General features: G+C 44.2%; 1 protein-coding gene across 4 annotated transcripts in view; it reads right to left on the reverse strand.

Moving 5' to 3' along the window:
* Nucleotides 1–27,354, reverse strand: part of PITPNC1 (phosphatidylinositol transfer protein cytoplasmic 1) — a 208,924-nt gene that overhangs the window by 63,752 nt on the left and 117,818 nt on the right. For all 4 annotated transcript variants that reach the window (XM_036223316.1, XM_036223317.1, XM_036223318.1 and 1 more), the window contains exon 5: nucleotides 8,532–8,603. In XM_036223316.1, coding sequence (XP_036079209.1) covers nucleotides 8,532–8,603 — 72 coding nt within the window. The remainder of the gene's footprint in view (nucleotides 1–8,531; nucleotides 8,604–27,354) is intronic.

The following is a 27,354-nucleotide window of genomic DNA, read 5'->3' on the forward strand; positions in this document are numbered from 1 at the left end:
CCAATCAGGATCTTCTACAAGTGAGAGAGAACCAAGAAAGGACTGGTTCTGAAACCAGAACTTTTTAACTTCCAGGCAGAAGGTCACTAAGCAGAGGGTCCAAGGCTCTGGGCAATGACCGCTCACTCCCCCACCTTGGAAAAGTGAACTCAAATGCTCCCAGGGACATGTGACTTCTCAACGTATGTCTTAAGAGTCCCCATCCTGAATGGTGGAAAAGTTGTAGAGACCGCAGACTTTGGAAATGTGAAAACTTAGCACCTTCCCTCCAGATCTCCAGGAGGCTAGCTCTGAAGTGGTCCCCAGGAAGCATAAGTGAACTTACAGAGAAGAAAAGAACCACCATTCACGAAGTATTCGACATGCATCATCTCACCGAATGCTCCCAATAACCCCTGAGGTGGGCATCGTCCTCCCTTATTCACAGGCCAGAGATGTTTGGAACAATGAAGTCCCATTGACACTGGACTTCAGAGAGCTGCTTTGGACCCTCTTTGCTCCAAGGCTGGTTAAGTTCTCTCAGTCTAGTACATTGTCCTGCTAAACAGGGCTGGCCAGCTGCTAGCTTTTGGCAGATTCCTAAAACGTCCTCATCCAAAATGCTCCAAGACCCAAAGGTTGTTGGCCACCATCTGTCATGAGCAATCCATTCACCGAGTCGCCAACAACCAGGCTCAACAAACATAAACACAACGCTCTAGGTAAATAAACAGGAAAGAAGTGTTTTATTTTAAAGTGAAGTGCACTCTTTTCCCACAGTAATCAGGTCTCTTATGAGGGGGATAAGAAAAGCCAAACATTTGGGAAACAATTGCTAAGTGACTGACAGGAACTCAGAATGGATCACAGGAAATAGGAGAGGTTTGAATCTCCTGGAACAATAGTGTTAAATGAATATTTTTCCCCAAACTCAAAAGACCAATATCCATAAAAATATCAAAGATCATATAACAAATAGCCACTACCCACCACTCAAAACGGACACATGTAAATGAACAAATATTTGATTCCGATTCTCATTCCTTTTTTAAAAAGAAAGTTCACATTTTAAGTTGAAATCTCTTCCCATTCTACTCCAGACTGACAGCTATCATATATATATTGTGAACTGGGCCCATATTTTTATAAACTCTATATTTCTGACAATATGTAAAGGTATCCATATATATTCTTAAATGATTTTAATAGTTTCCTACAATTAAATTTGTAATCATTTTTTTGAGTTTATTTTTTAATATGGAACGTGGTAAGGATTTAGTATTTTGCTTTTCCATATGAAATGTCAACTGACCCAATGTCGCTGCTGAGAAAATGACCCAATGTCTTTTCTCTCCACTGATTAGAGATGCTTTATCTACTACTATCAAACTCCCATTATCGGCTTAGGTTAATTTCTATCTTTGTGCCAATACTGTGCTCTTTTAAAAGGGTTTTGTTATCTGGCATAGATGACACTCCCCTCCTTGTTCTTTGTTCAAAGTATGTTCTGGCTATTTTTAGACTTCTATTCTTCCATCTGAATTTTACAATCATGTTATGACAATCCTGTTGGGATTCTGATTGGAACTACATTTAATTTGGAGATTAATTCAGGAAAAAAACTTTCTTCTTTATTGTATTTTGTCTTCCCATCTTGGAACATGGAGTATTTATCATTCTAAAGGTCTTTGTTATGCCCTTTAATAATAATTCGATCTATGAAAGTTAGATTGTTCCTAGGTCTCTTAAAGTTACATTGATATTAATAATGGTATCTGCTCCACAGAGGCTTTAAATGAGTTGGAGAGACAGTAAAATGAGCATTTACTATCAAGCATGATAAAAGTGCTGTAGTTAGGGAAGTACAGAGAGGGCAGTGTACAAACACTCGGGTGGTACATAGCCTGGGCTATAACCCTTCGTGGGGTCATACGCTTAGAAAGTCTAGTCTGAATGATCTCCATCTGCCTTTCAAAACTTCAGGACACAACCCGGGGTATGAAATTACTCAGAGAAAACCTAGAGTTTCTGCAATTCAAAAAGTTTTCTCTTCATAAACATCTTTTGAATGAATAGAATCAACGATAACGCTGATAATAGTTATAATTAGGCTACATTTTTTTTTGGTTTGTTTCATCAATGAAATCAGGATATCACCCAAAAGAGAGAGAAGACTGATCACAGGCAAAAAATTTAATATCGACTCAATATTATACCATACCGTTATCTAATTTATGGTCTATATTCAAATTTCTCCAATTGTCTTAATAATTCCTTTTCTTGCTCCCTGCACTACCTTTTCCCCCTTAAACCAGAAGCGAGGCAAAGATTAGGGATTAAATTTAGTTACTGAACGACATTAGTCTCTTTTCATCTAGGGCAGTTCCCCACATATTTGTTTTGTTTTGTTTCTGTTTTTGATCTTTAACGACACGTTATTTTTTGAAGAGTTTTGGCTGGTTGTTTTACAGAATGTCCCTTTATTTGGATTTGTCTGATTCTTTCCTCCTTTTAGAATTCAGGTTAGACATTTTTGGTAAGGATAATGCATAGGTGATGTTGTATCCTTGGTATATGCCACCATGGAAGGCACATTATGTCAGTGGCTCTTATTATCATTGGTGATGCAAAGTTTGCTTAATGGTTCCCACGAGATTTTGCCGTTCCTTGTAATTAATACATAATCTCCGAGGTGATACTCTGAGGGAGTGTGAATTCCTATCCCCCAATACTGTCTTGCTCAATGGTTTAAACATTGATGACTCTTCCTTCAGTTAATTATTACTACGATAGCTATAAAACAGTTACCCAGACCTTGATAACTTGGTATTGCTTTTCTAGCTCTGACCTCTGGTTTCCTAAGAATGATTCAGCTTTTCCCCTTTCATTATGCTGCTTTTGACCAGTGTGGTTAATTGTCTTTCTAACCCTTAGCACTAACAGGTCGGCACAGGAAGACCTTTTCTAGATTCACCCAGCACCAGTGAACTGGACCTAGACACATAGCAAATGCTACTTTAAGCTGTATCTATTAACAACGATTACTAGTAATAAATCCCAGCTTCTCCGAATGCAGAGGTAATCCGCTTTGTGACGTCACCCAATCAGAAAGCTAGTGCTTTTGATGGAGAGATGCTTTTTTTTGCCCCCGCTTTTTTTTTTTTTAATTACATCCAGCTCTTAGATCATAAATTGTACCACAAACAGCTAAGGCAACACCTTTAAGGAAGTAAATATGATCTGTTTTTCCATTGTCCTCAAAATGATACTATTAGATTAAGGAAGGCCATTGACTTTCCACTTCGTGGACCAAAGTAGACAATAATCCTTTGAAACTGCAAATGGGGGTATCTTGTGCAACATTCTTATTTAGCAGGTACTGATTTATTAGAGAAAACTGCAGATTTTGTAGGTGGCTGGTTATAAAAATCTAAGGTTAGAAACAGAATCATAAAAGTTGAAGACATCAGATATCGTATCTAAAAATAAAGCAAGTGCTTTTTTTCTTTCTATAAACCTCAATTAGAAGCCATTTAAGGGAAAGATAATCAGCTTCAGACACCTGTAAATATGGATTTTACAGTTCTCACTGGCACTTCTGCTTTACGAATTAACTTTAGCACATTGTGAAATGCATAAATAAATTATTTGACTCTATACCTATCCACGTTGCCCTCTGGATGTTAAAAATAAAAATATGAACAGTAATAATGAAACAAATGCCATGACGACTATTATAATAACAAATACTCAATACTCAGAGCCTCAGATGATAAAACTCCCTTTCTGTTAGCTGGTAGCTTGAGAGGAAGCTCTCTGTGGTCATGGGGAGAACGTCTCTGGCCGTCTCTCCAAGGCAATGCAAGCTGAGCCAAGTTTTCGCACTGAATCACTCACTCCATCCAAAAGATGTAGTTTTAGCTAAATGAGATAGTACGAATGTAAGATTATTCCAAACTGAAAAGTTTATTAGAAAGTCCCATAAATATTATTTCTCTCCTTTGTTTAAAATCTTTGCATAACTTCCTCCTAAAATACACTGCACTGAAAATCTAAACTCTGCCTCACTGGTCTTAGTGATCTGGCTTCTGCTACTTTTTTAAAAAATCTCATTTCCTACTAGTCTGCTCTCACTCCTAATTCTCTGGCCACTGGTTTTCAGATAGTTCCTGGAATATGCCAGGCTGTCGCTGTGGCTATAATCTTGTCCGTTTTGTCCCTGTATTAGTTTGCTAAGGCTGCCATAACAAAATAGGACCCATTGAGTGTCTTAAACAACCTAATTCTATTGTCTTACAGTTCAGAGGCTAGAAATCCAAGATCAAGGTGTTGGCAGGTGTGGTTTCTTCTGAGATCTCTCTCCTTGGCCTACAAATGGCCACCTTTCTGCCGTGTCTTCACACGGTCCATCTCTTATGGTCTTTCCTCTGTACTCGCACATCCTCGATTCGTGTGTCCAGGTTTCCTCGTCTGTTAAGGACACCACTCAGACTGGATTAGGGCCCACCCCAATGGCCTCGTTTTAACTTAATCACCTCTATAAAGGCCTTATCTCCAAACGCAAGTCATATTTTGAGGTAATTCAACATCTAACACAGTCCATAACAGTCTCCTTGCCTGGATTACTCTTCGGATGGTTGGCTCCTTCTCATCCTCAGGTCTCACATGGACTTGTCACCTCTTCTGTGAGACATTTCTTGACTACAAGGCTTCAAGCTGAGCTCCCCCTCCATCCTATTTATTGCCTTCTTCACACCTTCGACAGCTGGAATTTTTTGTTTGCTTTCTTGCTTATTATTTGCTTTCCCCCACTCCAAGAGCAGTGGAGGCCGTCTGCCTTACAGCTGAATCCTCAGTGCTTCTCCTAATGCCTGGCACATGGTAAGTACCCAAAATGTGTTGAATAAGAAAAGGTTTATTAACGATCTAGACAAAAGCAGAGTCTCATTAGGAAATCATCATAAACACAGTTAATCCCAAGGCATGATCATAACTGAAGCAATACCTAATATCTGTGCAGCCCTTTATAATTTATGAAGTCCTTCCAGGTAAAAGAACCTGTATGAATACTTCACACTGATGCAAATATTATTTACTCAATTTTCTTGATCAAGAAACCAAGACTCCATGGCTTAAGTTCATATAGCTGGGACTTCAATACTGATTTTTTTGTTTCAGAAAGAACCACGTCGTGTTCTTTTATTACAACACAGCTGAACTAGACACTAAATCAATTCCAAATATTTCTTTGAGGCAACCTCCAAGGAGAGCTCTGTGAAGGACAGAGCCTCGAGCTTCCAGGAACCAAACAGAACATTCTTCCGTCTGATCCGCTGAGGAACAATGGCTAATGAGAATAAATACGGCGCCTTCAAGCCGTTTTATTGTGTGTTGGTGACAGCGGTGGTGTTTATAAACATACTTTTTGTAAACTGCTCTGTTTCCAGGGGTATGAAGAAGTAAAGCAATTTCGAGAACTCGATTTCCTAAGTTTCACAGTTGGTTTTAAATAGAACTTAACATATATTTTTTTAAATCCATAGTTCTCAGCCTTGATGCCCCTCAGATTCACCTGGGGGAGCTTTACAAATCCCAATGGCTGGACCCCACTGCAGACAAATGAAGCCAGAGGCCCAGGGTTGAGATGGTTGCCTCTGTGAGTGCTAAAGCCATGATTGAGAACCATTGGTCTAGATCCTCAAATGGGGTGGGATGGCATGTCCCACACCCCCCCAAAGAGAACATATCGGGTTTAACTGGAAGGCGGACTCTAAAACTGCACACATTCCCAATGGGGGAATCCGGCATTCCTAGAGGGATGTGTTCTCCCGTGTGTGTGTGTTGGCTCGTTGAGACCAGCCTGCACCCAGGACCAATGAAATCCCGGGGCAGGGGGTGGAAACCAGGCCTGAGCCATGGCTAAAACCTCTGAGGTGAGTCCAATGTGCAGCCAAGGCTGAGAACCACTGCTTGAAATGGAGCCTGCTTTGTTTGGAAGAGGATGTAAAGGCAAGACTGTCCCCCATGAACCCCTGCAAATGGCAGTAACCCAGCAGCCGCCATCCCATGAGCACTGAGCACTGAGCACTGACTCTCCCAGACCTGGATTTATGGCCTTGGACAAACAACAGAACCTTCATTTGGCATGGTGCCATGCTCCCCAGCACTAATTAGGGCTCAAATAATTCTCATCGGTATGTGCATAAAATAAATGGACCTCAATTTAAGACAACTTCCCCATTGTGTCCTGGCTAATGTATTCACAACTTAGAGGTTTTCACAATCCCCACCGCTAATATTTTTTTAAACTAGATATTGGATAATGTAAAAAAGTTACTTATGTGGTGATTGATAACAAGATAGCGACATGTACTCCATTCAATCACTAATCAATATGATTATCACTAGTGTTTTTCAATTTAATTATTGCTTCTTATCATCATCGCTCTCATTAAATTTTTGGCAGGTAAGAGAGGAAACAGGGCACAGATAGCGGTATGAAGGATGGAAGCTGAACGATAAGACTATATACCCAGAAAATGCAAAGAAGTGAAGTGAGTTAATGAAATAATTTGGCAAAGCACTAAGACAAGCGACGTAGCCACTGCTGAACTGCTTTCTTTAGCAACTCTGCCGCCCACCAAACACCCCACCCTCCTCCACGGACAGGGAAAGTGTGTGTCAGCACGTAAGCCATCTGCTTAAGGCTCTAGTTTCGAACCCCTGGACAAAGCCGTCTTCTGACAATTCAAGTAGTATTACATAAATATATATTTCTCATGTTCTGATTTCAAAACACAAACAAATGTAAATGAAAGCCAATGAAGTTTTCCTTTTCTGCCTACCTGGGACCAACCTCGAACCAGCTGGGCAACCAAGAGCTGCTGTTGAATATGTAAATGAGAGGAAGGCCAACTGGCAAAGAAGACCTTTAATGCAGCTGGGGCTGGCCTGTCTGGTCCTGTGGCCTCAGAAGCAAGGCCTACGGATCTACGGAGCAGAGCCGGGCAAACACTGAAGAGAGAACTTAGGCAAACAACAGACTTAGGACCCCTACAGTGTAACGAGACGGCCGGATGTGGACTTGGACAAGCTGAGTGCTATGAGAGTGAGATGAGGAGCTGGCCCCGATGGCCGTCTCGGAATCAGTAAGTTGGGGAGGAGACACCACGGGGTACAATAGCTGGCATTTCTCCCAGGGGGAGTGAATTGTGCTGACAAGGACTACACACAAATGCCCAGGGTTTAGAGCTTCTCTTGCAGGATGGCGTCAGCCTCAGAGAGGCCCGGCCCTTGGCATGGACAGAGCATGCTGACTCTAAGCATGGGTCCTTACTTTAGGGTAGACGCACAGATATTCACATAGTTAGGGCAGTAGTGACAAAGCTAAATTCCTAGAAGAGTAATAAAAAAAAAACTTAAGCGCCTGCCGAAAAGGGATACAAGATAATAAATGATAGTTATGTGAGTTTTCGTGACTATTCGAACGGAGCAGGGGATAACTCAGAAGATTATGCTGTTCCTATAATCCTATAGGGAACACAGTGAGACCACATGTCCTCCCTCTACCTCCACAAATGGAGCAGTTTTTAACTATTCATGAGGACAGAGCCATAGAGAAAAAGAGAAAGCAAGGGAACTTGAAAAGACTAAAAGATGTTAATGGTCAAGGCCACTGAGCTACCTCTACAACTTCCTGTATCCTGTTTTGCATCATCTCTGTTCAGCAAAGGCACAGAGGGGTCACCTTGCCAGGAAACTCTCTCTTGCCTTTTTTTGACACAGTCTCAATTTTCATCATTCCCCACACATGCAAAGCACGTAAGTGAAGTAGAAATGAATAGTGGAAGTCTTGCAGCTACTAGATCCAGGCTCTTCTCTCAGTGTGTCCTAATGGAACCCACAGCCCAACCTCAGGGTGTGGCTCTCGATAGGTCAAAACACTCACTTCCAAAGAGAAGGAGATTTAGAAATGTATCGCCCCGACAGAAAGAGGGTAGAGGTGAAAGACAGGTCAGAAGGTGCATTTTAAGCAGTACTAATAATAAACGAAGTGGTTAGCTGAGATTTAGTAAGAGTCAGATTGCCTCATGAGGTAAATATTTTACAGGAGGGGTCTACCGACAAGGTGCGGTGTGTGCGTCCGTGTGTACATATGCGAACATACACATAGTCCAGAAAATATATATGGAACGCACGCATATATCTGGTTGCATTCCTCCAAGTAAACGCTGACAGTCATTGAAAAGGTGTGCGCTCAGAAACCAAATCCTGGAGTTCCAAGCTCCCCGCCATCCTCTTGACCCCTGATGACAATTATTACAGGTCACAGAAACCTCTGCACATGAAAATGAGAAGAAACACCAGACAACAAAATAATCCAGAAAGAAATCCCGGGGCACTAGCCCTCAGAAGCCGAAGGCCAGAACTTCTCTGAGGTCCCAGGCACAGACCCTGCTGCTGGCCCCGGACACTCAGCAGGCTGTGAAAGTTGCTGTGGCTCGCAGAGCTTAAGGGGCGAGCGCGCAGTGCAGAACGGAGGGGCTACTCACGCTGTTGTTGCTTCCTTTGTTGTCCTCGTACTTGGTTTCTATGTGAATGGAGAACTTCGGTAGAAAGGAGCACTGTGGAAAAAGAGTAAAGTTCCATCAGCAAACCATTTTTAATCTCTTCGTGTCTTCGACAGGGTCTCTGGATGCTCTCCTCACCATCTGGTGGGGAGTACCGTTCGCAGTCAGAAATGTTAAGATACTAGGTCAATATCTCAATTCGGGCAAGGAAAAGACGCTTTTGGCAACGTGAACACAATTTCATCTAGAAGTCAGGCCAGAGAGAATAACGAAGCAATGGAAGGCAAGTCACTAAAGAGGCCATTTCCAAAAGGATCGTGTTCTGTGAGACCTACCACAAGCCTGAGAAAAACGAACTTCTGAATCAGAGGCAATTCTAGTTCCCAGTGATCACCTTTGGGGAGCAGATGCCACTGCTGGATACCCGTGGACCCCATCTTACTCTTTATACAAATATTCATACAAAGCTAGGGAGGTGGTAGAGAAGGACCATTTGTAAAATCATCAATCACAGAAGTCAGACAGACCTGGCTTTTAGTTTGGGGTTTATCACTTGATAGCTATGTGACTTTGGACAAGTCATTTAATTTTTCTGAGCCTTAGCAGTCTTAAAACAGGAATAATAATTATTACCTAATAGTGACATTGTGAGGATTAAAAAAAAAAAATCATGTGTATAGAACATTTCGTGCTGGGCGTTCAACAAATGACAGCAATCGGTATGAGGCCACAGCTGAGCTTGACATAAAAGGCGGCCCTTCCTGTTGCCAGCACTGGGGAGAGTAACCCTAAATGCACACGCCCTAGCATCCAGTCTCATCGAGTTACAGTCTACATATTCGGTAGATTTGAAGGGTTAAGTAGCTTGAGAAGAGAATTTTGATGGATTTGATGTAACCTCCCTCCTGCTGGCACCAAGCTGGGCATTCACTTTCTTGGCCACCAGAGATGGGATCGAAGACTAATGGGTAAAATGACCCAGCAACTCCACTGGGAGCTGCAGGTGCTGGAGAAATGAGACTTGGGCTGATGCCTTCACAGTCTCGAGAGACTGGTCCCTGTATTTACTTCTCCAATATGCACGGAGCACATGCTCTAGACCAGGCACTGGTCTAAGTGCTTCCGGGTTTAATTCATTTATTTCCTATGACCATCCCATGAACCAAGTACTGTTATGAGTAACCTTGCTTTAAAGATAAGGAAACGGAGGCACAGAGAGGTTAAGAAAATGGCCCAGAATCACAGAGGCAGCAAATGATAGAGCCAGGATTGAAAGTCTGGTGGCCTGGTCCCCGGATCCATGCTCTCGATCACCCCCCCACTGGTTCTCACAGCGGGGCCTCTGAATCTGCAGCAGCAGCAGCAGCAGCAGCAGCAGCAGCAGCAGCAGCCTGGAACTTGCTAGAAAGACAGATTCTTGGGCACAGCCCTAGACCCACTGAATCAGACACTCTGAGGATGGGGCCCAGGTATCACTTTTAACAAGCCCTCCAGGGCATGCTGACACACATGCTCGAGTTGGAAAACCACCTGATGACAATACGTGTGGGAAGGAAACAGAGATAATGCGTTACCTAAAATCCACACTCCCGCCCTCACCCCACACGCTGGTGATTTCCTTTCAGCTCAGCTGAGACCCCCAGTGGCAACTGTAGAAGAAGGCCGGGGCCTTGGACGTGCCGTTGAGAATTCTCCTGACATCACACGCCTGTGTGGTTCGGCATTCATCTGTCTTAATCCGAGTGAAACAAGCAAGCTGAACCGTGACTAAGGAAACATGGAAACGATCAATCCCAGTAATTGCCTTCATGGAGAAGGTGGCCCTGCGATTATTCACTGACACCTTCTTTTCTGTCTCCTCTCCCGCCCCTCACTCCACACCTGCTGCCATCACGCCCGGTCCCGGGGAGTCCCAAGGAGGAGATGCTCAGTCTCAAATTGAGAGCCTGGAGGACTCGGAGAAGCTCAGAGGCCCACAGCAGAGCGACCGATTGACAAGCGAACTTGGGGTGATGCACCTGCCCGAGACTCTTTTAAAAATAACAAGCCTCAGGTAAACAGATCTGTCCTTTTTAACCCATGATTCGTAGGAGGATCAATCCAATGCAAACACAGCACCAGGTGGCGGGGGCACAGAGCCACCCAGCGCGGGGAGCCGGGCCTGGTGCAGCAGGGCGGAACTGCGAGGAGTTTTTACTGGTTGAACCTCTAAACCACTTAAGTAAGGTCAAACAAATGAATCTTAGCATTTGGATATTAAACCCAAATATGAAATGCAAAACTCTCATGCAAATTAGCAGATGTTATTTTTGAGTCAAGGACTTAGGTTATTTTCATATCAGAATGGCAACCCGGCCAGGGGCTGGGCATGCACCTGGCTTGGGCCAGGCAGCGGGAGGACCTGGATTAGCCAGGCCACCTCTGGGCCGGTCAGTGTTTTCTCCTTCCGCAGTGGTTAGGGACTGATGATTCCCTGGGCACCTCTGACGTCTCAGTATATGGATGGTTGTCTCAAGTTGAAAACCAGATGTACCTATGACTCAGGGCATTTTTCAGAGCTGTCACTAAAATCTTTCCGGTGGGCTATCCATGTTGAGATAAATTTCTGCTTCCCTATGCAGGTTAGCATTCCTAAAAATTCAGCCTGCCATCCCTAAAAATCCTCGCGAAGCCTTAACTATTAAGCAAGGTCCGTTCTTTCTTCCCCGCTGGCTTCCTACTACACCTCACCTCTGAGGTGTTCCTCGATCCCTTCCCTCCTCGAGACCCCCACTTGGCTTCACTCTTACTTCCCAATGCCTGAGAAGTTTGATTCTGTGTAATGAGGACACAGAGGAAGTGGCAGAAACACCTACAACTTCCCTCCCCTCCTCTTCAAATCTGCTTATTTTTATGTTCCTTCTTATTCTCTGTGAATCAGAGAAAGATATCGCTTTCTCTCCAGGGGAAAAATAATATAATGAGAAGAACCGAAGACACAGAGTCAGCAGACCTGGTCTCACTCCCAGATGCATGGACTCGGGCATGTTATTTTACCATTCGAAGCCTTTGTTTCCCCATTTATAGAGAGGGGACTATACTCTGTAGCAGTGTGGAGAAGATCGACGAAATCTTTCGGCTAAACCCTAGCACAGTGCTTGGCACATAGTGGGTGCACAGTAAAAAATATTTCTGAGTCTCTTGTCTGAAAACTTGTTTCATTGATTACTTGCATCTTCTTCCTGGCTTCCTTCCCGCAGCTTAAAAATATAATGAAAAATGTCATATTCTTAAAAAGACGAATAAACATCAAGTTCCCTTCGTTGTGTTTCTCCATCTACCATCAATCCCATTTCTCTTTGTCTTCACAATCGAACTCTATTAAAAGAGCAGTCAAGGATTCCTGCCTCTGCATTTTTTTTTTTCCTTACCTCCCACCTCTTCTCAACCAGTGCAATGAGGTCTGGAAATGAATGATTATCAAGGACTTCTCAAACCAGCATTGCTTCTCCACCCACACCCTGGAGAACTCTCCGCCGTTTGTTATGACAGAACGATTCCTCCTTCCTGATAGCACTTCCTTACAGCCTTCCCTCCCCGCCCTCACCCCGACTCCTTCAATGGAGGTGGATCCGTGGGTTTTCCTCTCCACTCTCTTTTCCTGTTCCAAACTCTCTTCCCAGTGATCTCACCTACTCCTGACTTGTCCATGGCCATTTTTTTAGGGATGCCTCCCAAACTGACATCTCTAACCCCAACTGCTCTTCTCACATGTCTGGTCGCCCACCAGCCATCCCCAGCAAGGATTCTATGGGCGAGGTCAAACTTGAAAGATCTTCATTGAATTCAAATGTTCTCCTGCACTGTATGAGTTTCCGAGGGCTGTTGTAACCAACTACCATGGACTGGGTGACTTTAAACAACAGAAATGTACCCTCTCACAGTTCTGGAGGCTGGAAGTCTAAAATCGAGGTGTTCGCAGTCCTGTGCTAGAGAAGAACCCTTCCTTGCACCTTCCAGCCTTTGGTTGGTCCCAGGTGTTCCTTGGTTTATGGCTGCCTCTGTCACTTTCTTCTCTCGGTGTGTCCCTGCACCCTCTTCTTTTCTTATGACAAATTTCCTTCCGACATCTTACTACAGACCATCTCGAATACACCTTCAGAACGATTATCCCATGTGCGCAGGTAGCACTGTTTGTACCTTTGTCACAGACTTTCTCTCTTTCTCCATCATCACAGCTATCTGTCTGTGCGTCTGGCTCACCAACCAGGTGATAAGCTCCAATGCTGTTCTAGAGAGGTTCGTCCCCTATACCCTGCTGCCATTAGAAACGGAGTGAGTCACAGTCACCCCAGTCATTTAGACACCAAAGCATCTCCTTTGGTTTAAGATGTTTCCTGTGACTAACGGCTTGCTCCAACTAGGAATATACCATCCAACCTGGTCATTCTCAGATATCCAGGGTGAGAAGGGGGCACCCCACCTTCCAACCCTGGACATTCTCAAGACATGAATTGTCCCCTAAAGATTTCAACACATTTCCTCGGGTAAGGGGGATTCCGTAGTGCTGAGGGAGCTGTCAAAGAGTGTGGGAGTGGGAAAAAAAGTCGGGAGCCCTAATATGACCAAACCGGAACATGACACAAGAAGACAAAGTGTCAGGAGAGTCACCCTTTGGCTGAAATTGGAAGATGTCTCCAGGATTCAGAAGACTCTCCTACTCTCTGTGGCACTCTGACTGCTTAAAGTCCCACTTGGCCCACAACGACATGAAGGAGAGACTACAACACCCACGGCAGACAGAATTCTAAGACGGCCCCAAGTTTCCCAGCCTCCGGTGTACACATCATGTATAATCCCTCCCCTCTGAGAATATGGTGGGATAGCAGCTCCTTTGATTAGATTTCCGAAGTGATCAGATTATGTTACATGACATAAAACGTATCTTTAGAAGAAGCAGAGCTTCCTTTGTTGGCTTTGCAGATGTAAGCCTCCACGTGGCCAGAAGGGAGGCCTCCAGGAGCTGACAACGACCCCTGGAGGCCGGCCAGCTAGAAGTCGGGAATTCCTTCTTACAACTGCAAGGAACTGAATCCTGCCAACAACCAGTGAGCCTGGAAAAGAACCCGGAGCCTCAGGCAAGACTGGAGCCATGGCTGACACCTTGGTTTCAGCCTGGCGAGATTCTAGGCCAAAGACCCGGCTCACCTGAGCCCCAGTGGACACGTGAGATTATAAATGTGTGTTGTCACTGAATTTGTGGGAAATCTGTTATCCAGCAATAGAACACGAAAACAACACTCAACCTCGAGAACCCAATCACTGCTTCCCTTCCAAATCGCCTACGTGGCTCTCATTTGAATAAAAGATCACTCACTTTGAGGTTTGAACATATTCAGGGAAATGGGGAATTTTTACTCTTTCTAACTTAATAATCCCACCTATGATGTCATCTTTCTATCGATGGCCACTGCTCGCTGACGAGTGTGACCTTTACTGGTAACTGATACCATTAAGCTTGCCATTGGCATGCACCCGGCCACAGGGAGGAAGTACGGCGGTTCAGGAGAAAGAATACAGGTTTCGGAGTATCACAGAGCTTAGTTAAAATCCCAGCTTCTTTTCTCACAAATCGTGTGGCTTTGGGCAAATTCCTTAACCCCTCTGAGCTTCAGTTTTCATAACCATAAAATGGGGACAATACCAACCTCATTGCTGTGGAGTGAGGATTAAATGGCAGAACGAATGTCCAAAGCCCGGCAGTGTCTGGCAGGACAGTCACTTGAGACCTGTTGGCCCATCCCCTTGTGCCCTTCCTATCCCAGGAAGTCCCACGGGCTAAGTGGGGGAGAAAACAGAGCTGGGAGTGGGCAGGTCCTCCACTGTATGTGTGCGAGGATGTGCTGAGAGGCTGTGGGCCTGCTGGAGCGACAGGAGGACACCTGGTTGGTCTCCCACGACAAGGATGGTGGCCAAGCCACAGAGCAGGTCTGGGCTCCTTCTGTCTTGCTCTGAACTCTGGCCTGCTGCACTGCTGAGGGCATGTCATCATATCTTCTAGGACGGCCCTCTCACTGTCCTCCTTTTCCTAAAGCCCTGGCAGCTCCTCTCCCAAACCTTTGCTCAACTTCCCCCTTCGAGGCCCTGACAACTTCAAGCAGGAAAACATGAACGCTACTGGGATCTCCACGAACTTTCTTACCTAAAGGCTTTGTGCCTGCTGGTTCACTCAGCCTTATTACAAAAACCGAGACTCAAAAAGGTTAAGAAATAGCACTAGAAAAACCGCATTTGGGAGCCCCAGAGGTTCCTACGAGATGACTCTGCTTAAGGCAGAGGGATGGGGCAATGACTCTAGAGCATCGTGATAAAGCAGGCGGGGGAGGCAGCGAGGTGCCCTCACCCCCTGGAGCCTGGGGGACTCATGAGTCAGTTCAGCCCCTCCCCAGAGCTCCTTCCTCCCCTGGAACCCCCTGGATCTGTAATCTTCTTTCTCATGAAAAACCTTTCTCTTTCTCTTTCTCTCTTTCTCTCTCTCTCTCTCTCTCTCTCTCTCTCTCTCTCTCTCTCTCTCTCTCTCTCTCCCCTCGACTAGAAGAGCAGCTTGGCCAGAACCATAACAAATATTCACTTTACTACATCCAGGATTTGTTTTGCCTTCAACCAGCTAACAATGATAACGGTGTCACAGAGAAATTAGGGCAATAAAGCAAAAGCTCTCCTGTCATATCCTCTTTGATTTTCTAGCTCAGCTTCTCCCAAGCCAGAGGAGTCTTATTAGTATTGCATCTTATAGTATGTCATCTGTGCATCTTCGGTTTGCCTTCCAAACCCAATGGCATCCACCGCACGAACCTCTTTCTATAAAATGATCATCAGGTACCCCGTGAAATCTCCAGCAACTAAAACCGAATGTGCAGAAAAGAGATGGTTCTTTGATGAACATGGAAATGCATGTCCTTGTATCTCTCGGAAGTGATGCGGGAATCTGCCGTCGGGAAGGAGAATGCCAGGAAAGATGAGCGGAGCACCTGGGCCTCTGCAAGAATAACTTCCAGACACGAGCGCACCCGGGCTCAGCGTCGGGACGTGAAAGCAGCACATACAAAATGCACGGCGGAGCTGAATTTTCGATTCACTACAGACATGCTTTGGAAAATGAAAGAGCTATTTTTAGCCTGGTGATTGATTAGGGTTGCTATGGCAATAAGAAACACTTACGAGAATAAGACTAAATGTAAGCAAGTCTTAAAGAGAAAGGGGCAAACACACTGGGAATTTCAGTCAGATTCTGGGTGGTGCTGGCGGCCCTCACTGCAGCCTCCACCCACGCATAGGGAGAGCAGGGGACGGTGGCTGTAGAGAACTGGCCATGGGACACCAGTGTGAGGGTCTCGGCGTTCTGACCTTCAGAAACATGCAATGGCAAAACTTCTGGAAACATGTGCACCATTCACTTTGAAGAGATCATCATTATTGCCGTACTGTCCTCCCACAGCACCCAGCGCATGGTGAAAACTGTAAGCTAATGGATATTAATTCTACCCTATACCAATTTACAAAGTAAAATGAAAATCACATTCTCTCTAATGGTATATTTCTAAAACGCATTTAATGATGCCTCATCTGTTGGGCTTGGCTAAAAACACATTCCAGGCCCCTCTCAGGGCGACGGGCTGAGGGTTCCAGATTCTCCACCTAATGCCCAGATGTTTCTTATCCCCAGGAAGTTTTGGAATACCTTTGGGTCAAAACGACGATCCAAGGTAAATACAACATTCTCCACGTCCAGTCTGGGCCACAGAGACACAACCCAACGCCGAGGAAATAATGACAATAGTATTGATACTGTATTTACTATCATCAGGCACTGTTTCAAGTATTAGATATATAATAATTGATCTATTAATTCATCAACTCTCATACAACTCTATGAGGGAGGTACTGCTATGATCCCCCATTTTACAGAGGAAGCAATAAAGGTGTGGAAAAGCTGGGCAGTGCGCCCCCAAACCACACAGCTATATGACGAAGCTCGGACTCAGCTCAGGCCGTCTGGCTCTGTGGTTCACGCTTGTGATCCTACGTCCTGTTGCCTCTTGAGTACAAAAGGAAAGTACACGAGTATGTCTAGTGGAGTTGAGCGTCAGTCGGGGGTAATGGTGACTAAGGCACAGGCTTTGCTTCTCAGTATGCCCTGTGGCCACTGGGAGCTAAGAAGGAGTGTGTGTATGCATCTGTCAAATGACAGGTGCGCTTTGCTTCAAATAAACCCAAAGAAGGAAAAATAGGAGCTAACCAAAAGATAAATTGGGGAAATAATTATTCATTTAGGGAATTCACACTGGTGTTCTTTTAGATGCCAAAATACCCTGGTATCTATGAATGAATAACACAATCATCTTTAAACCCTGAATTTAAATACGATGGCTGAAGGTAATTCCTATTGTGGAAGTGCTTTTAAAATCCTTCCCAGAACTCCAGGAAGGGTGTGAAGAAATATTACAAATGAACAAGTGTTCATTACCATAGTGTTGGCCCTGAAAGACATGAAAACAACCCAAAGGCCATCTGTAGAAGATTGGTTAAATACACTGTGGTGGACTCTAAAGCTATTTAAAAAAACCAAAGTGTAAAATAGGATGATCCTACTTTTGTAAAAAGGAAAAAAGTATGCGCACACAAAAAATGGAAGAATCGACACCAAAATATTCTTGTGGAAGAGAACAGTGGAAATTATGAGGCCTTTTTCTTTTCTATGATACTCATTTTTATAATGTTTGGATTTTACGATAAATATCTACTTTTCCAGTATGCCGAAAATATGCAAGTCCAATAAAAAGTTAATAAACACATCAATGATATCCCAAAGTAATTACGTTAAGTCTAATGGAAGTCATGAGCTGTTCCGAAAATTCTCTTAATTTTAGTTCACTTTAACTTAGAGAGCAGTATATCACAGAGAGTACTGACAAGTAAGTGGAGGGGGTACGAATCCTGCAAGTTTAGGAATCACTACTTCAAGTGTTCTTCATGGAGTGTTAGCACAGGGCAAGATGCGGGATACAGTTCAGTAGTTCAAGCCCCTTTGAAATGACATCAGAGTTCTTACTTCGAGTAAAATGTTATGCAGGGACATGGTGGCCAGTGAGGCATGTACATGGAACCTTCTGGACTATGAGAAGGAAAGTTTAAAAACCAATCATTGAGCCCAATAACTCAATGCTTTATTTAGATTACCAGCCGGGATCCTTCCATGTTTGAGAGCAAACTTCACATGGAGGCTTGGAATCAAGAAAGTTAAATGGAAGAGCTGAGAAGCTGGCTTAAGGTAGGTAAAGTATTTATAGTGCTTTGAAAAGATCGTTTCCTTTTAGCTTTCACCTGGAATTCAATGCTTTCTTCTCTGGCCATTTTGTTCTGACTCTATGCAACATGTGTTGTCTACTACCAATGAACATTAAACTCTCTACAGACTTGACCTTTTCTCTAATGGAATTCCCCTGAAGACATTGATTTTTCTGGTACTATATTCTTTGTTATCATATTAAATGTACTCTAAGGCCATACAGGGAATTTCAGCTTGAGATGGGATCATTAATAAAACTAGATTTGCAAATGTTTCCACATCTCACCAACAGGAGACTTACATCCAGAATGTTCCACAGGGCTAGTGAGATCATGTCTAGAGTGTAAGATTTATATTGTTTGTAAAATAGGAGACTATGGGTGGGGAATCTTTAGGTACAGGCAGTTGGTAGACCCTAGATCTTAAAGTACTTTTCAATTTCCTTTATCCTTCTATCCTTCCATTGTGATAGAAAATTTGCCCCATAATTGGAAGGTAATATATATAAACTTCTCTTGTGTAAAGGGAAGATTTTTAATACACATACCAATTTCAAGAAGGTGTATGACTGGCTGTCCCCCATCTAATCAATCCCAGTCATCGTAAAGGGAAAGATGCAAAGGAAATAAGGGGGGATATTCTGGGTTCTGAGGGCCACATGCGACTTTACGTCCAGATAGCATGGGCGGTAACAGTGACAGAGCAGTTGGAATAAAAAATCGAAAGAACATAGTACCAGAAAAGTGAGAAAAGGAACCCAAGTGGAGATTAGGAAAAAAAAAAAAAAAGTAGAAGAATCTTAAAGGAAAGAATAGGAATTGCATGTAAACACTAGAGATAAGGACGAACCAGAGAATGAATTCCCAAATAGAGAAGGCATAGGAAAGGAAACGTGTCCAAGAAGAATGGGTGGACCCGAAAGAGACATGGGGAAGGGTGAGAGGCAGGGCGTGTGTGAGGGCAGAGCAGGCGGATCGAGCAGGAAAACAGCTGCCTGTATGCCAGCCCACAGCGAGGAAATGAATGTCAGCCTCCCTGCTGCTTTTCATCAGCCTGCACCCTACACTGAGGCTTCTGTTCACTCATTAGTTCATTCATTGATGGAGCCTCTTCCCACCCTCTGACATGCTGAGTAATGGCGACTCACTGGAGAAGCACGGCCAGGAGGAGGAGGGAGCGAGGACGTGAATGAAAGAATGTTTTCTCAATGGGGACGTGGTTTGCTACAGGGGCTTCTAGGAAAACCGAGCCGGGAAACTAATTCGGGCTCGTGCAATCTAGGGCTGGACCTGTTAAGGCAGAAATAAGCAGAGGATGCTCTTAAATACTGGTAGCTACACACAATAAAGGCAGGACAAGAATTTAAAGAGACAAGCACACAGCATCAAATGAAAAAGAAACGCAGACAAATAATAGAGATGGGAACGAATTGGGGGGACTTCCCCAAAACAGGCCAGCATATGGCCAGGTAGCAAACCTTCAGATTACAAGCCTTCTAAGTTAAAAACTGTATGAATCACCTTCTTAATCAATTGGGCAGACTCTTCACTTAAATATATACTATCATGTAGTTCTAAGTATCTTAGTGATTAGAACAGTCAAAAATGATGGGACCATATTGCATTTACTTTACTTAATCACTAACATTAACTATTTTAGTATCATTGTACATATATATGTTTTATTTTATTTTTATAGAAAGTAATCTACCCTACAAAATATTTCCAGTTGTCATATTTCGACCTCACCAACTTGAACTAAACAAAACTCACTCCATATTCATTAATAAACTATAAGAGAGAAATCCAATTTTCCGTACCACAAGTAGAAAATAGAAAACAAAGGAAAGGAGAATTTCCTAGTAAAATCTTCTATCAAAAATTCCTTTAAACAAATATCTGTTTTTTCCTCTGATGACTGCCTTCTGTAACGTCATTCTGAGTGATGTTTAAAACATGCAAACCATTTAAAGATGCTATAGAGGGTAGAGGAGCATATTGTCTCTTCTGTTCTTTGCCCACGAAATGGCAGAATTAATTTTCTTTGAAGTACAAAGAGCCTGGGAACAGGTAGAGCACAGGGAAATGGGATAAATCGGACAAACAGTACTGGCTGTTCCCAGGTTCCTGCTTCACCAGGTACCAATCGACTGGGTTGCTGAGCTGTGGAGACTAGTTCCAGTTCTGCACAAGAACCAAGGAACATCTGTGAGTGATTTGTTTTGCAACTGGTTCGCCCGTACAACTAGCGCATTTTCTAAATGGAAATAAACCAGAATGCATGAGCCGTGCATCGTTTTTATGATTGTTATAAATGGTTCTAGAACATTTCCATCTAAATTCTCTTAAATCCTGAAGATCTTTTTAAAAAATTCATGACTGTAGGGAGTTCTTCAGAGAACTCTGGTATCTGAGTAATAATAATCTTCAGGCATTGTATTAGCCCACTGAAATTTAAGAGAAAATAACATTTACTGAAATAGAATTGATCTATTGGCCTATTTAGAGGGCACGTAATGGCTCTGACCCTGAGAGAAGCTTCTGGAGCTCCCCTAAATTTTAGAAGACCACCTTTGCAAAATCCAAGGTCTCATGGACAAATAAGTGTGGAGAGCGTTGCACACTACAGCTCCCTTTCGGAGATTCACAGTGTACATCAGAAGAGTAAAGGCTCTAAGAAGCCCCACAATAATAAATCTGTTTAAGTGCAGGACCCAGTGTTTCCCTTACTTAATGGGCTGTGCATCATCTTTATGATTGTTATAAATGGCTCTAGAACATTTCCATCTAAATTCTCTTAAATCCGAAAGATTTTTGGACTTGGCCATTCTGGCTCTATTTACGACACAAGCCTGCCTCATGCTGTGACCTATGTCTTCGATGACTTCAACCATCTTCTCTGGGAGGGTTCGCTTCTGGCTTAATTGCCTGCCACCTTGCTCACCGGCACCTCCAACTGGAGGGGCTGTTTCTTTGGCCTGGGCCCTAACGGGGCCCAGTTCATATGGCCCCATTTTTAAGAAAGAATACTTCTCTTTGCTCACCCCCTCTTCCCATCAATTAACGTACGCTCTGAATATTCAGGGTTACTTGTGATGTGGAGATAAAAGACATTTCCTAATCATCTAACCCCCATCCTGACCCCTGTCTCCATAACTCCAAAGAAGAAACACATAGGGACCTCCATTCTCTTAGCTTACACCGTAGCTGAGATGGCCAGATTGTCCTCAGCTTTCCTTCCAAACAAGATCAATCCTAGAATGATGGAATAATAATGTACCTTTCCTGGACTTGTACCTATTTCCTAATTTTGTAGTTAAAACCCTTGGTGGGGACTCAGGGTGCAGGAGGGGAAACTTAAGAAGGAGCAGAGAGCTGGGGAGGAATGGCGGCCGGAACCCATCAGCTCACTCCATTGTCCAGGAAGCTGATGAAGCCATGATTGTGAGTGAGATTCCTACCCAGCACAGTTAGCTGCTTTCAGAAAAATACCTCCATCTCTCTATTGCCACCCGTGGCAGGATGACCCGTGTTCACCTGGGGTGACCGACGACCCGTTCTCAGCTGTGAGCAGCCTTGGCTCTTCCCAGGCTCGAGTAAACCAACCCTGGACGGCCCCATCTCTCCTCGAGGCTCAACGCTGTCTGAGGTTCTCATTCTAGAGCCATTTCCTTCTCCCTGGTCTGTTACGATTTATTTTTTCTCCCTCTTTCGACCAGTTAATTAAGAGGTTGAGTAACACTGGGCAGCCCATGACTCCCTTTGCTCCCTGGGTAACCGCCAGCCATTCTAACGGAAAAGTGCTTCTTCCCCTTTGTCATCGCCTCTTCTGCAGATTCTTATTAAAAGATGTTTCGGTGGCGCGGGAAGGTCGTGGCAGCCAAGTATATATATATATATATATATATAGCAACTGCGTATTCCAGGTCACTCGCTGTTGACTTACTCTAGCTCAGGTTGTCGCATTCTCACAAATGAGAAGAAAGCCCTTTTGTCGCCCTTCACTGCTACCACGGCCGGACTGATGCTGCTGCGCTGTGTTCACACCCCAGCACCGCCTTTTTTTAGCCCTGGGAAAACAAAACCAGCGACTCTGGAAGGCAGCCAGCCTCCTCCGGCACCTTCTTACTTCAGAAGAACCAGCAGGTGATGAAGACCTGGTTAGATGGTCTGCTCTCTGGAAAACTGTATCATTAAGACTTATTTTTTTTCCCTATAACCAAGCTAAAGATATTTTTTCCACTTCCAGGGCAAATGGCATTTCCACATAATCCTAAACACACAGGCTCACTCACGGTGATGAAAAAGCTTTTATGTCTTTATTACCGTAATAATGTTGAAGCCCCAGATGACCTTAAATAGAAAGTCCTCTTGGCTGGATTTTGTCACAAATGAGGGCAGCATGAGGTCTCAGCAACAGGCTGGACAGTCAGATAAAAAACCTGGGGCATCCTAGGAATAGACAAATAGTGCTCTGGGCTAATCTTAGGAACAGACACCTGTCTAGAGCAGTGAGAGCCCCTGAGCTTCCAGGAGGGAGGGTAGGGCTGGGTGACCCAAGCTGGGGGTTTGGCATTGGGGAAGTTTTGCTTTGGGGCACAGACAGGAAATATGAAAATGGAATAACATCAAGAAGAGGTATTTAGGATTAAAGGATCAGGAGATCAAGAGACCAGTGAAAAAGCATTTAAAACAGGAAAAGAGATGAAGACAATTGAAACCATCTGTCATAAATCCGGGGAGCAGAACCTCCAGTCAGAAGAGCGGGGCCCCCCGCCTGGGCTGAGGCGCACAGGGAGCGTGAGAACAAGGCTGACCCGAGTCAGTGGAGGCAGTGAGTGCACCTGCAGCCCGAGAGAAATCAACCCAGATCCCAGCTACTGGGAGACAGAAAGAAAAGCTGTCCTATATTTGGGATGGAAAATAAAAGTTGATTAGCCTGGAACAACATTGCTTCCTTACGGAGAATTAAATCCAGCCCTTGACCTGACATTCACAGCTGCCCTGACCTGGCCTCCACGTGTCCAGGTGGCCAGGATCCAGTGACATCACTTACCTACTGGGCCTGGAATGAGCATGCTATGTAAGAAGTGTGCCCTTGACCCCAAACCCACATGTTGAACTGCCCCCCCCCCCTCCACCAATGTGATGGTTTTTGGAGATGGGGCCTTTGGGTTGTACATAGGTTTAGATGAGGTCATGAGGGCGGGGCCCTCGCAATGGGATTAGTGCCTTTATACGAAGAGACCAGAGAGCTTGCTTCCCGCTCTGCTGAGTGAGGACACAGCAAGACAGCTTTCTGCGAACCAAGAAGAGGACCTTCACCAGGAACCGAATCAGCCGACACCTTGATCTTGGACTTCCGGCCTCCAGAACTGTGAGAAACAGATGTCTGTTGTTTAAGCCGCCCAGTTTATCACCATTTGTTATGCACCCTGAGCGGATTAAGACAGAGCAGGGGTCTGCACGTGGGACTTTAAATCCTGCCTCCTCTAAACAATCCTCCTATACTCCTCCCAGGCAGAATGTCTCTCTCCTTTCCACTACCCTCTATTTGCGCTTGAACTACGACACGCGTCTTCCCTGAAACACCGAAAGTTATGTATTCCTCTGCTCTCGTGTCACTTTCTCCACTTCTGCCCTGCTCAATCCATTTCACCTCCTGAGCCCATCCCGACTGAGGCAAGACGTACTCGAGTTGTCCTGACTGGTCACTTGATTGGCCTTACTTCATGTGGCATGTCAACTGCAGGACAGGTTCCTGAGTTATACGATTCTCTCCTGCCCCTCTCCCTTGGCCTCTCGATGTGCCCTGTTCTTACAATCTGATTTTTGTACTTTGGTCTCTGAGACCAGTTCTGCCCTACTGCTACCCCTCTCCCCAAGGGGATTACAAGATAAAATACAAGATGAGCAATTTTTTTAGTATAAGTATATCCCATGCAATATTTGAGATATACCAAAGACTATTTGCTGTTAATCTGAAAATTCAAACTTACAGGATAGTAGGTAGTTTTCTCGCTACAGCTGGCAACTTTATAGACCCAGCATCTCATGATCATCTCATCTGACCCATCCACTGTAAGATGGCTATGTCCTGGTCCTCCTGCCTATACTGCTTCTTGAGAACCGGGCTCCTGTCACTCAAGTTTAAGCCTCCAGTCTAGGAGGCAGGGCGCTTCCTTTCACACTGCAATTGCTTGTCTGGCTGATTCCCCTGTGCTATTCATTCTGCCCTCTGGTCTGAACCTCTGCCGTCAGCCCTTCTCAGAGTTCATCCAGCTCAGTGGCAGCTTGTCCCCTGGGCTGAGTGACGGCCTGTCCCATCTTGCTTCCAGAAAACCCCATGACTCGCCGATGACTCCCAGGCTTGACTGTGGCTCCCAGAGTCTAACACCCACAAAAGGTTTATTGCTCCACAAAGCCTTCTAGCACGATGTTCTACGCATTGTTGGTGCTTAAGAAATAAATGTAAAGATAATACTGAAAGATGATGTTACAGGTTGAACCTCGCCCCCTCCCCTCCCGCCCCATTATATGACCTCAGTTCCTCAGGATGTGATCTTATTTGGAACTAGGGTCACTGCGGTTGCCATTAAGTTAAGATGACATCATAGTGGTCCTTAATCCAATAGGACTGGTGTCCTTATAAGAAGAGGAGAGAGAGAGACTCGGCGAGGGGGATGCCGTGTGGAGACAGATACCAAGGGAAGACGACTCTGTGAAAACTGAGGCGGTGTTTGGAGTTACGCTGCCACAAGCCAAGGAATGCCTGGGACCGCCCGATGCTAGAAAGAGGCCAAGAAGGATTCCTCCCCTACAGGTTTCAGAGGGGGCATGATCGGGCTGACACTTTGATTTGGACTTTTAGCCTCCAGAACTGTAAGACAATACATTTCCGTTGTTTTAAGGCACCCCTTTTGTGGTACTTTGTCATGGCGGCCCTAAGAATCTCCCCCGAGGGCTGCCTTAGGGAGAAGTTGAGAACAACAAAGAGAAATGAGAGGCTAGAGGACCTCAAGCAATACTTAGAGTCAAACTGGAGCGGGCGAGCAGGAGACTATACAGCTATAACTAACTCCTTTATGATTTGTCCCCAAATTTGCTCGCACAAAAATAAAATCTATTAAAAGTCGGGAACTGTGTGATTAGAACTGTAGGAGTGCTATAGGGCAGAGGCCGGGCAGAAGGAAAGGCTAAGCGGCCCTCAGAAACCCTCTGTGGCCTGCACGGAGGTCAGCGCAGGAGGCCGAGGCTCTCCTCCCAGAGTGGGCAGGAGAACCCCGGGGGAGGGCTGCCTCAGGGGATGCCTCCCCACAGGGATGGCTTTGTCAGGAACCATGATTTTCATTCTGCTGCACTGTTTTCAGACCTCAGTACTTTAATACATATTCTTAAAAAAGGAACACAGCATCATGAAACATTTTTCAGACTTCTTTTTCTGTCAATCACCCACGTGTTTCACAGTATTGTCATGGGCTTACGGAGAATCACAGCCATCAGTTTGGGGTCAAGTCAAGGTGACCTAATTCTATGCACTGCCAAGCAAATAACTGCCTTTGGGTAGTTATAGGACCAGAATTCACTTGTCTATGGAACTATCGATCACATTTCAAATGGAAAGTCCACGCGCAAGCCGAGAAGTGGCAAGTGGGGTAACATCAGATATCAACAAAACTAAATAATATCCTAGACAATTAGTACTGTCCAGTCTCATAAATGGAGTCCCGTCTGTGCTGAAGATATAGTCCCATTCATCTGCCCATAGCACTTCCATTTTAACGGCGGCAGCTTCTAGCATCGCACAATAAATAATAAACATCTACCGAGCATTTTCCACGCACCAAGGACCAGGCTAAGATTTCATGTGGATTATTTAATATAATCTTCACATTACCCTTATGACATAGATAGTTATCACATTGTCCCCACGTACAGATGAGGAAATGGAGGCTTAAAAGAAAGTAGCTTGCATAAGTGATCACGGAGACGGGATTCAAAAGATCCCTCAGCCTTCTTCCTCTTGAAGGCTGTGCAATTGCTAGAAGCAATGGAACGGGGTAGAATTGGTAGGGCACCAGTTGGCTGCCCGGTATGTACAGGCTACATGCTAACAGTTTCTATGCATTAGATCAGGGGTTGGCAAACTACAGCCTAGGGACCGTATTTGGCCTGCCACCTGGGCAACTGTGACCATGCCAGTATCTTTACATACTGTCCCTGGCTGCTTTAACAGTAACAGAGACTGTTTGGCCCACAAAGCAGAAAATATTTACTACATAACCCTTCACGGAAAAAGTCTTCTGACCTCTGTGTCAGATCCCTGAATCCTTCTATTAATAGCTCTATGAAAGAGGGATTATCCCAATTTTAGAGATGAGGAAACTTAGTTCAGAGAAGTTAAGCTGCTTGTTCTAGAGCAGTGGGTCTCTAGCTTCTAAAATAAATTAACTTAATGAAAACTCTGAATACTACTCCCATTTTTTTCATTTTGCAAAGAACAGATGAGAACACAGTCATGGACCAAGAACTGACTATTGGGGGTCACTCAATAACTTCAGCTAGGAAGCAGCAGAATCGGAGGACACACAGGTCTATTGACTCGAAAGCTGGTGACACTTCTGCTATATCTGTTGCGATAATCTGTCTGTGACTCGTGCATTCCTTTTGTCATTCAATAACTATTCATCGAGTTATGGATTCACAAATTCATTGAGAATGAAGCCATTCATTTGAAAACTATTTATTGAGCATTTCCTATGTGCGAGGTACCACGCTCATGCCAAGGACATGATGAATCATTTCCCTCCATTTCTCTCTCACCATCTCTCTCTCCTTTTGGCTATTTTGATTAAGACCCAAAACTCAACTCCGTCACAGCTCAGCTAACCACTGTCTTGTTATGGAAGTTAGATCTGCTGGCCGTTAGGGAAACGATCCACATGAAAACATCGAAACAATGATATTATAGGGTCCTTTTCTTTCTTTTTTTTAAATTTCATTTTTCAGTATAAGTAATGGCTCTAGATGCTCTCAGGACAGGAAGAGATTAAATAATTTTTATCGAGCCAATAAGACCTTTCAATCCTGAGCTCCGAGTAAAATAGTTTGAACGTACGTATTTCTAGTTTCAGCGTTCTCCAATAAGGGATCAGGCCACAGCCTGTGAGAATAAACCCCATCTTCCATTAATAACTACCACCATCTTTTTAATATCACATTTCTAGAAATTATTCTTCTCTTACAGTGCACTATGACAAATAGAGCAGTCAAGCTACTTAAAAATACAAGCAAAAGTTCATTATGTCAAGTGACTATCAAGGCATTTCAAATTAACATTCACATTGTTGGATAAATGAGAACGTTCACATTATTGCATTATATATAATTTTATAATAGCCAACATTTAAATATTTCTGATTCTGAATTATTCCTTTACATTTTCATTACTTTAATAAGATTAGAAGTACAAGAGAAG

The sequence above is a fragment of the Rousettus aegyptiacus genome, unplaced genomic scaffold, assembly GCF_014176215.1.
Source record: "Rousettus aegyptiacus isolate mRouAeg1 unplaced genomic scaffold, mRouAeg1.p scaffold_m13_p_6, whole genome shotgun sequence".
Classification (NCBI taxonomy): Eukaryota; Metazoa; Chordata; class Mammalia; order Chiroptera; family Pteropodidae; genus Rousettus; species Rousettus aegyptiacus.